Source organism: Phalacrocorax aristotelis, chromosome W (genome assembly GCF_949628215.1).
Source record: "Phalacrocorax aristotelis chromosome W, bGulAri2.1, whole genome shotgun sequence".
Taxonomy (NCBI): domain Eukaryota; kingdom Metazoa; phylum Chordata; class Aves; order Suliformes; family Phalacrocoracidae; genus Phalacrocorax; species Phalacrocorax aristotelis.
Window position 1 is genome coordinate 27,188,659 of NC_134310.1, and position 16,996 is coordinate 27,205,654.

The following is a 16,996-nucleotide window of genomic DNA, read 5'->3' on the forward strand; positions in this document are numbered from 1 at the left end:
GTGACACCTGGCCTGGACTTACTTGAATGTGTGTCCACCTTATACATTTATATCTGTTGCCTTAGCATTTTGTCCCTCTCACTGTAACTTAAAATATTTGTGTATCAGTTACCCCTAGGCAATTTGATTGGGATTGGCATTGGCATGTGTGATTCCAATCACTTGAGAATTTTGGGACTAGGCATCATTTTTAAACTTAACTGTATCTTAAAACAATTCTTAGGAACAAGTATAATATAATAGTAACAAAAGGATCGTTACCACTGAAGTGTAACATTCCTTCTGGAGAGTTTCCACAAATAAGGTGGAAGCAAACTGACATGTGAACGCATACTGCTGTTACCCAAAATGGTAACTTTTTTGCAGTGTTCCTGTTAATGTAACTATTGTAGTTGCTCAGTAAGTGTTCCAATAACTCCATCATTGTGTAGTATGTATAAATTGTAGTGCAGCCTGACTTTTGCTGTAGACCCCACCTTTTGATACAAAGAAATCAAGTAATACCAGAAAGATGCTGAACTGTTCCTTTGATTTGTTTCAACCCATATACAAGCGTGGCTCTTCTGGATCTATCTAGAATAACTGAAGAAGTTCCTGCCCTGTTTGTTATTTACCTTGCTCTGGAAGTTACTGAACCCCTACTGAAATAGATCCTGTGAATGCTTCTGATCCACTTCAGAGCAAGTTCAGTCAGGTTGCTTTAAATCATTATGTAGTCTCACAAAAGCTGTCTGCTGTTATTCCTTACCTTACAAGAAAGAGACTGTGTTTATAGCAGTTGACTTATTGCTCTCTGAAACAATAAGAAAAAAATTTAACAAATATGACTTTAATAAACTGGCCTTGCTAAAATTGCACTGCAAACTTGTCTCCAATGAGCAAGAAAGCTGAGAGTAATGAAAAGGACTTCTTGTTTAGAACTGACAGAAGATAAACATGAAGAATATTTGAAATGGATTTTATTGTTAGTGAATTAGTGAAGCATGTAGAATGAAGAATGTAGGGGCTTTCAGCAAGCAAATTAGCTGGGCTTTCATAATGTCTTAAAAACTTGATTTGAACAATTCACTGCAACAAAAGAGTGAAAAAAGTAACAGTTTATTTTGTATCTTGAGACAAAATATGAAGATGCTTTTTGTTCAGCTTTATTTATGTTATTAGGTAGGCATTAGGTATTTAAACCAGGCTGAGATGTCGAGAGAGAAAAAAAAAATCTTTTCACTATACCAGATGTTACAGCTGGGAAAATGTGACCATGCTTTTAGGCCATTTGTTTTGTTTTACAATACAAAAATGATACAAATTTACCTCTCACTACAAACCACACTTGTGTAAATAACCTTAGTTCCTTAACTGCAACGACCCTTTTACTCAAAATTTAAATTTTCACTTAATGTGATAATGGACACCTGGAAACTCTAATACCTTCCACAACTATCCATATTGGAAATGAAAATTGGAATTCTGCCAGTATAAGTCCTATCTGTGGAATTTCTTTTAAGTATAATGGTGTAGCTGCACCTACAGTTTGGTTGCAGGAGAGCTACTTTAAAGATGATGCAGTAGGAAAAATAACAACACGCATGAATATGGGAAGCCCACTTCTGAATAAATGGCACCCTAGATTATTTTAATTTGGAGTACATTTCACTTGAAATCTACAAATTCTGAAAACAAAATGAATGAGCAGTGTGAATATTCTCAGCTGTTTCAGAGCAAAAACAGTTGGCTTAACTTAAATTTGTCTTAGGCTGTTCAGATAAAATCTTTCTGAGGACACGAACACCTTGAATTGCTGTGGCTGTATTCTAGGTAATCATGTAGTAATGTCCTCATGTAACTGTCGTCTTTCCTTAGTGAAACTCCACCAATCCTGTTGTGTAAATTTTACATATTTTTCCTTTTTTGTCATTTACTCTCTTACTTGCAGTTATCAGTGACATGGCTTGTGATAAGTGATTTTGAGAGGCTGAATTTAGAAACGTGATCTTCCTAATCTTAAATTGTATGTTATGTTTTTTTTCTGCAATAAACATGGAAGGTTTTTTTTGTGATTAAAGATGTAGGAAAATATAACTCACTTTGTTGTTTAGATATTGGATTTAGCAGAAATTCTTCATGTTGAAAGATTTTTCTGAGTAAAACTATAGTTGTATTATACAATCGCTATTTATTTGTTAAGAAAACATGTCTCATTTGCTGGTTATTCCACCTTTTTAGAAGCTTTTTTTTTTAATAATCACATAGCACAGTCAGTTATTGGAACGGATCAAATAGCTGAAAGTGCTAAGTTATTCTTTGAAAGTCCTTCTGTCTTAACTAGAACTGAGTGCAGTTGGCTGGATAACTTTGCTGTTGAACAGTCTGCATATAGAGTCCAAGAATTAGTAATAATTCTTCACATTTTAAAACTTACAGGAAAATGTACATGTTTATAAAAAGGAGTAATGCTTACTTAAACTGTGTATGCTGAGTTGCATAGATAAAGATCCTGTTGATTTTTCATTTTTATTGTAGCTTAAAATGCTGAGAATTGACTTGCATTTGTTGGGTCATTAACATTACAGATTCATTTCAGTACATCTTTTCAAAATGGACTGATCTTTCAAAAGTGAAAGTAAGCAATTTGGTTAATGATTATATCTGTGATATGAATTATGTGGTTCTATTATAGTACCTAGATAGCTTTAGTCTTTGATCAGTCCCTTTGTGTTATGTACTGTACAAGGCCAAGATGGCTTCTACTGCAAAGACTTTAAATCTTAAGTATAAAACAAGGAAATAAGGTTATTCATCAATGACTTGGATGAAGGGATAGAGTATAACCTCAGCAAGTTTGCTGTTGATACCAATCTGGGAGGAGTGGCTGATACACCAGAAGGTTGTGCTGCCATCCAACGAGACCTGGACAGGCTGGAGAGCTGGGCCAAAGGGAACCTGATGAAATTCAACAAGAGCAAGTGTAGGGTCCTGCACCTGGGGAGGAACAACCCCATGCACCAGTACAGGCTGGGGGTTGACCTGCTGGAAAGCAGCTCTGCTGAGAAGGACCTGGGAGTGCTGGTGGACAGCAAGCTGACCATGAGCCAGCACCATGCCCTTGGGGCCAAGACCAAGGGTATACTGGGCTGCGTTAAAAGGAAGTGTGGCCAGCAGGTGGAGGGAGGTTATCCTCTCCCTCTACTCCACCCTAGTGAGGCCACATCTGGAGTAGTGTTCAGTTTTGGGCCCCCCAGTTCAAGAAAGACAGGGAACTGCTTGAGCAAGTCCAGTGGAGAGCTACCGAGATGATCGAGGGACTGGAGCATCTCTCTTGAGGAAAGGCTGAGAGACTTGGGTTTGTTCAGCCTGGAGAAGAGAAGACTGAGGGGGGATCTTATCAATACTTATAAATATCTAAAGGGTGGGTGTCAGGACGATGGGACTGGACTCTTTTCAGTGGTGCCCAATGACAGGACAAGGGGCGATGGGCACAAGTTGGAACACAGGAAGTTCTGCCTGAATATGAGGAAAAACTTCTTTCCTGTGAGGGTGCCAGAGCAGGGGCACAGGCTGCCCAGAGAGGCTGTGGAGTCTCCTTCCCTGGAGACATTCAAAACCCACCTGGATGCAATCCTGTGCCCCCTGCTATAGGTGTACCTGCTTAAGCAGGGGGGTTGGACGAGATGGTCTCCATAGGTCCCTTCCAACCCCTATGTCATGGTTTCAGCTGGGATAGAGTTAATTTTCTTCACTCTAGCTGGTATAGTGCTGTGCTTTGAAATTAGCATGGAAAAAAAAAAAAAAACCTGTTGAGATAACACACAGATGTTTAGGCTGTTGCTGGGTAGCGCTTATACTAGTCAAGGACATGTCTAGCCTCCCATGCTCTGCTGGGTGCACAAGAAGCCGGGAGGGGAGGGGGCACAGCTAAGAGAGCGGATTCAAACTGACCAAAGGGATATTCCATATCATGTAACGTCATGCCCAGTATGCTAGCTGGGAGGGGCTGGCCGGGGGAGGGAGGAAGCAATCGCGGCTCGGGGACGGGCAGCGTCGGTCGGCGGGTGGTGAGCGGCTGTATCGTTCGTGTTTCTGCAGTTTTTTTTTCCTGTTTTCCCTTTCCTTCCTTTTCCCTTTTATTATATTAACATTATTGTCATTATTATCATAATCATTTATCATCATCATTTTATTGTAATCATTAAACTGTGCTTATCTCAACCCACAAGTTCTTTTGCTCGTCCGATTCTCTTCCCCATCCCACAGGGGTGGGGGGGGGTGAGCGAGCGGCTGCGTGGTGTTCAGTTGCCAGCTGAGGCTGAACCACGACACCCTACCATTTGGTGATTCTGTGAAACAGTCGAGAGGAGGGGCTTTCTGTACACTGACATAAGAGACAAAAAGAAAAATCGCTAAATACCCATCTATTTTGGTGTGCATTATAGAGAAGAGTCTAAAGGATAATGTTTTGCAGAGTTTTATGGGGAGCTCAAACCAAACACAAAGGAAATGGCATTGGCATAATCTCAGAAGTTGACTTTGAGTTTAGGTAAAAATTAGTTAGTGGAAACAGGCTGGAAAATCGCATTGTGTACAGGTGTTGAAACCCTGATAGTGTTTGAGAGCAGATATTATAGAGATAGGCCATAGATAGCTTTGAAAGCAAAATAATATAGTTTATGTAATCAGGCAGTCAGTAAAAGAAGTAATGTCATATAATAGGCTACAGAGGATGACTGTATCCTCTGTAATTAAGAGGAAGGCTGCTTGAGGAAAAAAATAATTTTAATCTGATTGATTGGTGGCTAGAGAGGCGTATAAGTATGGGAAAAGATAGATTGAGAGTTTAGAAGTTAAGAGCTATTTGACTTGTCTGTATGGAGTTGTACTTGTTTGTGAATCAAAGTAACAGGAGGTATGATCAGGAGAGATGATCTTCAGAGAACCCTGCAAAAATTAGAGAGAGGGTTAAGTGGTGCTCCAAAGTTTAGACAGTTACAGAAGTGGGAAGAGAACTAGGACAGAACAGGAGTAAACACAGATTTCAAGATGACTATGGCTGACTGTTGGGGAGGATGAGGACATTTTTAGTTCTGATCTTTGGCTAGGAACAGGTCATTAGAGACATTGGAAATGGTTTTAAAATGGGTGTCAGGTGGAAGCCTGGGTAAGAGGGAACAGGAGGACAAATTCCAGACAAACTGCAAAGCTTTTATACAGTGAGTTTAAAGACCGAACAAATGAATTGAATTTACTGAAACAAAGAATATAGATTCAATTAGAGAAAGAGAAAGCATGTGTATATTGTGAGCAGGAAGAGAGGGTCACAAGGAGGAGGTGCAAAACAGATCCAGAAATAGGACTTTTAGGGTTAGATGAAAAAGCGAAACTCTTCAGCTATGGAAAAAAAGATATTTTTTTAAACACCCTACAACCCTATTTTCTGCTGGTAGAAATAGGTCAGACTTTTTAAAAAATCAAGATAGATGAAGGTTTAAAGAGTAAGTGAAAAAGTTGAATGGTTCTAAAAGGATATTATAAAGTACATTATTTCATAACTCTGTAAATTCTGCACCTTCCTTTTTTAAGCACTGTAATTAACATGACCAAGATCCGAAAAAAAAATTGGTTTTTTTCCTGTTGTTTATTATATTTAATTGTTAAGATTTAAGGTTTAATATTTCAATAATTATTTTCATTATTAATAATTGCTTGTGTTGGTTTACAGAAATTTCAAGATATTGAAGAAACACACCTTCTTCATATGAAAGAGATTATAGAATCATTGTCAAATACAATAAAAGAAATTCATTTACAAATAGGAGAGGTAATTTTTATATTATCATTTGTTTGGATCGTGCTACGTATTTTTCTTAACTATTAAATGAAACATTTCTTACTGTGTTTGTGGTAATTAAAAGATCACATCTTTCAAATGATGGTAACTTCAAACCAGTATGAGTAGGAGATAAACAGAAATGATCCACAGAATTCAAAAGAATTTCAATCAGGTGTGATTTTTTACCACAGATCAAACATAATGCGAATACTGAACTTGTTTATGAGATGTTTGAAGGAGATTTGAACATCTACTAAATTGCTGTTTTGGTCTTTTGTGATGTTTCTATATGCATATTCTCTTTTTTTATTCAAGCCTCTGAAATGTTTATTAAATGGATCATCCTCTAATTTTGTTCATTGTATTGGAATTCTTTTTAATATCTAAATTGAACATAAGCTGAATTTTTTACTGCTTCCTGTTGTATTTATAAGTTCAGTATCACAAATTTTACAGAATAAGGCTGAAGAATCCTTAAATTTTGACAATTTGGAGAGTTGTTAGTGTATTTCAAAGTTCTGTTCTCTAGGTATTAATTAGCACCCATTTCATACATTTCAGGATACTTGTCCTTTTCTTAACTAAAACTTAAAATTATATCAGTCTGAAAAGTATCTTTTCTTTAGATCCAAGTTGGTTTAATAATCCTTATAAGTAGCCCTTAATTTTTTGATGTTCTGAAATGTAGTTTTATTTGTATACACTTGAGTCACTGTTTTCCTCAGTTTTGAGGTTTTCTGCTAATGAATGGTGGTCACAAGGGTCATGCTATTTATTTCTAAAGCATATGCATACTGCCTTGTTGGAAAAACTTATTAACAATGCGTGGTTTTTCCTTCGTCAGACCAAAAAACATTACAACAGTAATGCTTTTACTCAAGCAGGTGGGAAATGAGATAATACAGTGGTAACAGTTCACACCCTTAACTGGTGCTGGCTTAAGAGACCGCTTGTCTTCCTGATGTTATAGTGGGACAAGTTGCTGACAAATTCAGAAAATTATGGATTACAAAAATGGTTTAGATGGAAGAAATAGAAGTAAATCCTAGACCCGTCATCAAGCTGTATTCTTTTGTTCCTCATTTGTATCTGTATTGTAAACACATTTGCTAATACTAAAGCAAAGAAGGGATTTCCTTGGTAAAATGCCTGTTGATTTTTGGAAGCCCTGTAATATATTTTAGAGGCAAGTATTTTGAACCTTAACTCTAGAGAAAAACACTTCTTAAAGTTAATTACATTCTTTCAATTACTGGTTTTAAAATTCCTTTTGTGTGGTGTGTGTTGTTTTGTGATTTTTGTTTGGCTTTTTTTTGTTTGTTTTTTTTTTTTAAGGTGCATGAAGAGTTTATTAATAACATGACAAATACTACAGTTGAGAGTTTAATACAGAAATTTGCTGAGTCAAAAGGAACTGGCAAGGAAAGACCTGGTAAGAGATTAAAAATAGCAGAGTAGGAAATGTTAATTTAAAAGATGTAGATTTCCACTCCTAATAAAATGTCAAACCCTATTTATTAATGTGTTATAGTTGTAATGTACTTACAATTTAAAATTCTTAAAATTCATTAGCTTTGATATTAAATTATTCATAGAAATTTAACAACACAATTTATTATGTACATGTAGTATTTGGGTTCATAAAGCATAGTGTTTTATAGCTCCGAGTCCCTCTATGTAGATCTTTGAGGAAGCGCTTAAACTATACTGCTCCTTGGTACATCAGTGAAATTTGTCAAGAAACTGAAGTTCCTTGCACAGACTTACCTCTGCTATGTGCTTCTGCATAAATTATATTTCCAAACATTATTTAATATAAATTTGTGGATATATTCAGAACAAATGTCTATAAAGCTGCTTATAGAACTGTTGGAACAGTTGCATCAGTTAATTTGGTTAGCTTACAAAATTATGCATTTTAATAGATTATATGTAGATTGTTTCCTTTAATAAGCAGCAAATTGAATAGTACTTTCTGAAAGTACTGCTTGTTGGGTGTGGCATATAAGACTTTCCTGGACTGGCATAAAAAATCTCACAGTGTATATCTAACATTATAGGAAAAATATAGAGTTCACTTTAATATTTGGGCATGAATACATGGTCAATAGGTGTGTGAGTACAAGAATTCAGTAGTACCATTTTTTCTTTGAGCATTGGGAGTCCTGGCTAGCATCTCTGCCTTCTAGTACAGAAGCACAAAGTTTCTTTCAGAGCAAAGACATACATCGTAAAGTAGATCTTGAGAATTTATATTAAATTGTTAAATGTGGTTACTAGGTGTCTTACAATGCCTCTGTGAGGTCTTTTTTAACATAACATTCTTTCGTATTCTCTTTATGATCTGCTAATGCTGATACCTGAGTGGGCTGAGGTAAGATTGTCTATGGAACAATTTTCAAATGTTTCCTCTATATTTCACAGTTTTTCAATAAAGAGTAAGAAAGAAAAAGTATGAACTTCAGGGGTTCAAGTTCAGTTGATCTGAAGTCAGGGTGAAGACGTGAAAATTCAGTGTTCAGACTTCTTTGATTAGCTATTGCCGAGATGTCACGGCTAGGCATCTCCATATTGCATTTAGGTTCCTGACTCCCTGGGTTACAAAGACCCTTGGTAATATATCCTGGAGTACCGTGCACTTCAGGCCATCCACATTATTAGTGTGTTTTTTTGCTAGACAACATAGTAATCATAAGAGAAATAACACTTTTTAATTTAGTGGGAGAAGCTATACATACCGTGTACTTATTTGCTGCTTTACAGAGTTCTTCAAATCCCATTTGTATTCTCTGGAGTCAAATAAAAGCTTTTGCCATAGTAAATTTCATTTCTTCAATCCTACAACTATTTTAACAGCAAAATATTTTAAGGAAAGGTTATGTTTTTAGTGTGGAAATGTAAGCACCTTGAATTCTCTTTTACAGAGTGAAATTTTTGTATTGATATCAACTTTGTAAAGCAGTCATGATGCAGAGGAAAGCATAGACAAATCCAGCAGCAAAAGAATACAAATTCACAAGAAGTTGTGAAGTGTCAAAGGAGACTAGAAACAGACTGCTAGTGATGTTAATTATGGTTACTGCTTCTATTATATTCATTTTTATTAACTTAAAATCATATAGCTTTGACAATTAAAAAGATTTGAAAGGCAAAGTGAGGTATCAGTCTTCTAAGAGTGAAATGGAAACATCAAGTGTGGGAGGGAAAAATAGTTTTCTGCAATTGAGAACTGTTCTTAATAGAAATGTATTTTAACTTGTGGAGCAAATGTTAGAAGTCTTTCTGTGGTGTGAATTTACTAATTAGGGTGGAGAAGGAAATGGCTTCTTTGATAAATCTAAATATTCAATGTGTACACCAAGTCAGTATCATTTTTATAAGACAAATGTAGAAAGAATGTCTTATGGCTGTCACTGTGGTTTAAGATTCCATTCCTAAATCTATTTGAAGGAAATACTTTAAAAATCGCCAGAACTATGTAGGTCTTCTCCCTCCCATATTTGTGGGCTAATATACTGAATTAGTTGGTGGGCTGCATTCTGAAATACTGAATTTTGAGAACAAAATAAACTAAAAGGATAATGCATAACAAAGTATTTTAGATTATTTCAGTATATTCTAGCTACAGTTATAGTACTTCATAGCAGTTTACTTACTTTTATTTATCACTGTAAAAATAAGAATGAATCCAAAAGGAAGTACTGAGGAAGGCTGGCTTATTGCACAGATTATAAACAAATTACAATAAAGGTTTCTAGATATAGGCAATTACTTAAGCTCTTATCTGCATATCTGCAATTTCTCTTTCTATGGTGATGTCTTTTATACCAGATTATATGGGCTCCCTCTGGTGGCTAATTTCTGTCACCTGAAGTCTTAATATACAGGGGCTTCTCGACTTTAACACGTGCTGTTTTTCTAGTTCAAATAATATTTCTTTATAGCAGTAATATTTTGAGTTTTTTAACATAATTTATCGACTTCCTTACAATGGCTTTTTTAAACTACCTAAATAACTTCTGTAGGAAGCTTTATCACCTAATTCTTACTGGATTTACTTTAAATATTTTTAAAATTCTTAGTATTAATACAATATTTGAAGAAGTTCTATTAATTTTTTTCTTACTTCCATTAAGCATAAAAAAACCAGCCACATACATTCAAATCTTTGCAAATCTTTTGATCTTCCCCCCCCTCCCCCCAGTTAAAATTACTTAAATGTAAAACATTGACAAACAGAAAGAGAGGTGTCAGGACCTGCAATAAAGAGTCAGGCTACAAGTCAGAATTTATATTTGTTCTCTGAACTGTTTTCTAAAGCAAGTCTAATAGCAGGTTTGATACCATTGGTTGTGTGCTGGTTTTGCCTGAGAAGGGGTTAATTCTCTTCACTGTGGTGGTCGGGGACCTTTCTAGCTTCCCATGCTCTGCCTCATCAGCAGGAGGCTGAGAGGGGCAGGGCCATGGCCAGGGCGGCTGACGCTGAATGGCCAATAGGATGTTCATTCCATACCATATGACACCATGACCAGTATATTAAGGGGGGAGTTGTGGCTCGAGGAGGCGCGGTGTCAGGTCAGCGGGCAGTGAGCAGCTGCGTCGCGTGTGGTTTGTTTCGGCAGTTCATTCCCCTCCCCCCTCCCGCCCCTGGGTTTCATGCCTCTCGTTGTTTTCCTTTCCATTGGTTGTTTTTTTTTTTAATTTTAATTATTAAACTGTTCTCATCTCAACCCACGAGCGTTACTCTTCTGATTCTCTCCCCCATCTACCGGTAGATGGGGGAGTGAGCGAGCGACTGTGTGGGGCTGAGCTGCCGGCTAAACCACAACAGTCTTTTTGGCGCCCAACGTGGGGCTCAAGGGTTGGAGATAATAACAGCTGCTGGTCACAGCACCATGTTGTCCTTTTTGCAGTTGGTGTTAAAGATTGGTGTTGGTTTGTTGAGTCTGCTGTGTTCTGCTGTGATTAGTGATGTTTTGCCTAAAGAGATTTGTTATGAAAACACTGGTTTTCAGCTTTATCTAGTATCTTTGCAACTTTCTTCTATGATGTCTCCGCCTTTATTACAACAACCTTTTTGTATCTTGAACATCCTTGGGTAGTTAAGGTGCACTTATTGTTAGTTTTGGGGCATGTTGTTTTGGTTTTGATTAAGCAACTTAAGAATATCACCCAGAAATCTGCCCCGAGGCTTGATAGTCACGAGTGGCAGGGCATGTGGGATAGCATGGGCAAATACCTAGGGCAGTGGGCACCCCCAGTGTTTTGGAGTTTCACCCCCGAACAAGTGCAGAATCCTGAAAAACTAGTAAAATATTTGGAGAAAGTATGTTGTTATGCTGGGAACTCCAGAGAGACACAGATAACTGCAACATGCTGGGGTCTGGCCCATGCGTACCGAGCCCTGCTCAACAGTATTCAGTGCTCCCAAAGGGGAAGAGAAGGTCTCTGGATTGAAAGGCAAAGGCACTATGGCCACTCAAACCCCCAGGACAAGCACTGTGGCTACTCAAACCCTCATGACAAGTACTGGAGCTGACTCAGAGAATCAACCCGTGCCAGTATCAGTCGCCCCCATACACAAGAAGAAATATTGGAAGCGGACGTCAACTCGTTTAGAATGGGATGATGAAAATGCAGGGCCATCACGAGGAGAGGAGGAAGAAGTCATAAATGAAATAGAGACCACCCGATCCCTGTCCTTGAGTGAGTTGCGAGATATGCAAAAAGATTTCAGCCGTTGTTCAGGTGAGCACATTGTCACCTGGCTGCTCCGATGCTGGGATAATGTGGCCAGTAGCCTGGAATTAGAGGGAAAAGAAGCCAAACAATGGGGTTCCCTTTCTGGGGAAGGGGGCGTTGACAAAGCAATTGGAAAAAGAACACAGGCCCTCAGCCTCTGGAGGTGACTCCTGTCTGGAGTGAAGGAAAGGTATCCCTTTAAAGATGATGTTACATATCTCCTAGGAAAATGAACAACTATGGAGAAAGGCATCCAGTATCTAAGGTAATTAGCTGTGCTTGAGGTGATTTATGGCGACCTGGACGATCAACAGTCATCCAAAGATCCAGATGAAGCCGAGTGCACACGATCCATGTGGCGGAAGTTTGTACGGAGCTCACCACCCTTGAATGAAACTTATTGGCAGTAATGTCCCGGAAGGGGGACGAGGCACCAGCGGTGGCAGAGGTGATTGATAGACTCTGGGATTACGAAGCAAATATCTCTTCCTCGCTCGTCTCTGCTGTGGAGAAACCATCCTAAGAGGTCCAGCAACTCAAGGAAGATATCTCCTGCTCCCCACCTCGACAGAGTAGTGTCTCAGCTGTTGGGAATAAGCGTCCTTTGGCTCAAAGAAGGGGATACACACCACGGGCCACCCTATGGTTCTACCTGTGTGACCACGGAGAGGACATGATGAGGTGGGATGGCAAGCCTACCTCAACCCTACAGGCATGGGTGTGTGACCTGGAAGGAAGAACAGTCACTCAGAAAGGTTCTTCCAGGAAAGCTTCTGTTCCAGTTTCCAGTGATCAGGTACCCAGATAGAGGAGTAGAAGCGATGATTTTATTTCTGAGCTTAATAGACTCTAGATTCACATTTACAGGAAGTGAGTGACGAATACTATGATCAAGACTAGAGGGGCCCTGCCTCCAGCCAGGTGGAGGAAAGGGATAACTGGGCTTACTGGACTGTGTGGATCCGATGGCCTGGCACGTCCGACCCACAGGAGTATAAAGCTTTAGTGGACACTGGTGCACAGTGCACCCTAATGCCATCAAACTATATAGGGGCAAAACCCATCAGCATTGCTGGAGTGACAGGGGGATCCCAAGAGCTAACTGTATTGGAGGCCAAAGTGAGCCTAACCGGGAAGGAGTGGCAAAAGCACCCCATTGTGACTGGCCCAGAGGCTCCGTGCATCCTTGGCATAGACTGCCTCAGGAGAGGCTATTTCAAGGACCCAAAAGGGTACAAGTGGGCTTTTGGTGTAGCTGCCTTGGAGACGGAGGAAATTAAACAGCTGTCTACCTTGCCTGGCCTCTCGAAGGTCCCTTCTGTTGTGGGGTTGCTGAGGGTCAAAGAACAACAGGTGCCGATCGCCACCACAACTGAGGAGCCAAGGAGTGATCAGTAAGACCCACTCACCCTTTAACAGTCCCATATGGCCAGTGCGGAAGTCTAATGGAGAGTGGAGAATAACAGTAGTCTATCGTGGCCTGAACGAAGCCACGCCGCCACTGAGTGCTGCTGTGCCAGACATGCTAGAACTTCAGTATGAACTGGAGTCAAAGGCAGCCAAGTGGTATGCCACGATTGATATCGCTAATGCATTCTTCTCAATCCCTCTGGCAGCAGAGTGCAGGCCACAGTTTGCTTTCACTTGGAGGGGTGTCCAGTACACCTGGAATCGACTGCCCCAGGGGTGGAAACACAGTCCTACTATTTGCCATGGACTGATCCAGACTGCACTGGAACGGGGAGAAGCTCCAGAACACCTTCAATACATTGATGACATCATCGTGTGGGACAACACAGCAGAAGTTGTTTTTGAGAAAGGAGAGAAAATAGTCCAAATCCTTCTGAAAGCTGGTTTTGCCATAAAACAAAGTAAGGTCAAAGGACCCGCACGAGAAATCCAGTTCTTAGGAATCAAATGGCAAGATGGATGTTGTCAGATCCCAATGGATGTGATCAACAAAATAGCAGCCATGTCTCCACCAGCTATCAAAAAGAAGATGAGAAGCAGTATGCCCTGTTCACTGATGGGTCCTGTCGCCTTGTGGGAAAGCACCGGAGATGGAAGGCTGCTGTATGGAGTCCTACATGATGAGTAGCAGAAACTGCTGAAGGAGAAGGTGAATCGAGTCAGTTTGCAGAGGTAAAGGCCATCCAGCTGGCCTTAGACATTGCTGAATGGGAAAAGTGGCCAGTGCTCTATCTCTATACTGACTCCTGGATGGTGGCAAATGCCCTGTGGGGCTGGCTGCAGCATTGGAAGCAGAACAACTGGCAGCGCAGAGGTAAACCCATCTGGGCTGCCACATTGTGGCAAGATATTGCTGCCCCGGTAGAGAAACTGGTTGTGAAAGTACATCATGTCAATGCTCACGTCCCCAAGCGTTGCGCCACTGAAGAATATGGAAACAACCAGCAGGTAGATCAGGCTGCCAAGATTGAAGTGGCTGAGGTGGATCTGGACTGGCAACATAAGGGTGAACTATTTCTAGCTCGGTGGGCCCATGACACCTCAGGCCATCAAGGGAGAGATGCAACATACAGGTGGGCTCATGATCGAGGGGTGGACTTGACCATGGATATTATTGCACAGATTATCCACGAATGTGACACATGCGCTGCAATCAAACAAGCGAAGCAGGTGAAGCCTCTGTGGTATGGGGGACAATGGCTGAAATATAAATATGGGGAGGCCTGGCAAATTGACTATATTACACTCCCACAAACCCGCCAAGGCAAGCGCCATGTGCTTACAATGGTAGAGAAAACAATGATTGGCTGGCCTGAAACATATCCCATGCCCCACGCCACTGCCCAGAACACTATCCTGGGTCTCGAAAAACAAGTCCTGTGGCGACATGGCACCCCAGAGAGAATTGAGTCAGACAACGGGACTCATTTCTGAAATAACCTCATAGACACCTGGGCCAAAGAGCATGGCATTGAGTGGGTGTATCACATCCCCTATCACGCACCAGCCTCTGGGAAAATCGAAAGATACAATGGACTGTTAAAGACTACACTGAGAGCAATGGGGGGTGGAACATTCAAGCACTGGGATACACATTCAGCAAAAGCCACGTGGTTAGTCAACATTAGGGCATCTGCCAACCAAGCTGGCCCTGCCCAGTCAGAACTCTTATGTACTGTGGAAGGGGATAGAGTCCCTGTAGTGCACGCAAAAAGTATGCTGGGCAAAACAGTCTGGGTTCTTCCTGCCTCAGGCAAAGGCAAACCCATTCGTAGGATTGCTTTTGCTCGAGGACCTGGGTGCCCTTGGTGGGTGATGCGGGAGGATGGAGAAATCCGATGTGTGCCTCAAGGGGATTTGATTTTGGGTGAAAACAGCCAATGAACTGAATGGCACAATGCAAACTGCTATATAATATTGTGTGTCACCTCTGTGTTGTATCAATGATATCAGAGTACGAGCCTCCCAACCCATGGAAGATAGACTGTGAAACAAGCAAAGTGCAGCAGTGATGGAACGATGGCTGACTCGGTATGCAGCAACCCAACACCACACACACCATCTCTCCCACCCTGAAAGACTGATATGACAGATGGAGCCCAGAGTCATGGACTGGGTGAACTCAATGGACATTTTACAGGGAAGGTCTATGAACTAAGGGAATGATGTCTGTGTATTATGTTAAAGGATGGGAAGGGGAGGGGTGGTGGTTGGTAAGGTTGTATTGGATGGTATGGGACCTGGGCATGGTGTAAATGGTATGGAATAAGGGGTGGAGAATGTGCTGGTTTTGGCTGAGAAGGGGTTAATTCTCTTCACTGTAGTAGTCAGGGACCTTTCCAGCTTCTCCCGCTCTGCCGCGTCGGCAGGAGGCTGGGAGGGGAGGGGCCATGGTGGGGGTGGCTGACCCCGACTGGCCACTGGCATGTTCATTCCATACCATGTGACACCATGACCAGTATATTAAGGGGGGAGTTGCGGCTCGGGGAGGTATGGCGTTGGGTTGGCGGGCGGTGAGCGGCTGCGACGCGTGCAGTTTGTTTCGGTGGTTCATCCCCCCCTCCAGGTTTCGTGCCTCTCATTGTTCTCCTTTCCATTGCTTTTTTGTTGTTGTTTTTTTTTATTTTAATTATTAAACTGTTCTTATACCAACCCACGAGCGTTACCCTTCTGATTTTCTCCCCCATCTACTGGTAGATGGGGGAGTGAGCGAGCAATTGTGTGGGGCTGAGTTTCCGGCTAAACCACGACAGGTTGGAAGATCCCTCTGTCACTCGTGGTCCTGCAGTGTTGATCAAAACTATTGTTGGTCTCTTCTGATGAATCAGTTTTCTGTTTCTGATAGGCCTCTGCTCCATGTGCCTTGGAAAATTCATTTATGGCATGGCAGAAAATGTCTACTTTTCTTTCACCCAAAGTATATGTTAATAGTGGAGATCATGTGTATTCCAGTTCAGAATCATAGAACCATTAAGGTTGGAAAAGACCTCTAGGATCATCAAATCCAGACATCAACCCAACACTACCATGTCTCCTAAACCATGTTCTGAAGTGCCACATCTACACGTCTTTTAAATACCTCCAGGGATGGTGACTTTACCACGTCTCTGGGTAGCCTGAATTTTTTGGGGGTAAGCTGGCTTCCGAAAAATTGAAAATATTGATCTGATCATCATATCTGTGTGTCTTTTAGTTCTAGGCGTCAGCGTTTGTCTCTTATCAAGTTGTAAAAAAACCACCCTCAATGACAAGTGTTAGGCAGGTGTAATGGAGAAAATACAGAAACTTGGTGTTAAAAATCTTTGCTTTCTGCTTTGTGTTAGAAGTGAAGGTTAAAGATACTGATCGGAAATAAGGATGAGTTTTACTTGAGCCTTGAATATTTATATATTTTAATCATTAGTGTAAAAGTCTTAAAAGTCTGGGGAATCAGTCTTAGTAGCTGGGAAGGGTAAAGAAAAAGATGGTATTCTGAAAAAGATTGAGTATTGTTTTTCTATAAAAATATGTTTAAGTCTCTGTTGTTTACAGTTTTTCCCTTCTGTTTTTGTTTTGGGGATGAGTGTTTGTGGTTGGTTTGGCTTTTTTTTTTCTCGCAAAACAGGAATTATGTGTAGAAGCAAGAAACAGAAGTAGTTTAATCCTTAGCAAACTGATGAAAAATGTACTGTCTGAAGTGCTGGAAAAGTAATTTATTTGTTCTTCAGCTTCTATGTTTTATGGTATTTTTAATTTTTTGCTCGATATATTTTGAACAATAGAGTTTAAATACCTAAAAAAACCCTTTGATTAAATCAGTGTGAGGATGTAGACATCTATAGTTCCCAGATCAGTTTTTCTGGTTTTTTTTTGTTGTTGTTGCTTTTTATTTTGTAAGACACCCAGATTTGCTGACTTGTGGAACATGCTGACTCTGTTTTCCTGTGAATTTAATGGAGAGCAAAGGAGAAGGGATTGGAAGAG

The 16,996-nt window shown here is 40.4% G+C and overlaps 1 protein-coding gene and 1 long non-coding RNA gene across 7 annotated transcripts in view; one reads left to right on the forward strand and one right to left on the reverse strand.

The window, feature by feature from the left end:
• LOC142049855 (uncharacterized) overlaps nucleotides 1-16,996 on the reverse strand; it is a 704,768-nt gene that overhangs the window by 476,265 nt on the left and 211,507 nt on the right. The gene's annotated exons all lie outside the window — the stretch shown is intronic.
• The window catches only part of LOC142049314 (F-BAR domain only protein 2-like), a 105,315-nt gene that overhangs the window by 34,893 nt on the left and 53,426 nt on the right, over nucleotides 1-16,996 (forward strand). For all 6 annotated transcript variants that reach the window (XM_075076918.1, XM_075076921.1, XM_075076922.1 and 3 more), the window contains exons 7-8: nucleotides 5,711-5,809; nucleotides 7,157-7,253. In XM_075076918.1, coding sequence (XP_074933019.1) covers nucleotides 5,711-5,809; nucleotides 7,157-7,253 — 196 coding nt within the window. The remainder of the gene's footprint in view (nucleotides 1-5,710; nucleotides 5,810-7,156; nucleotides 7,254-16,996) is intronic.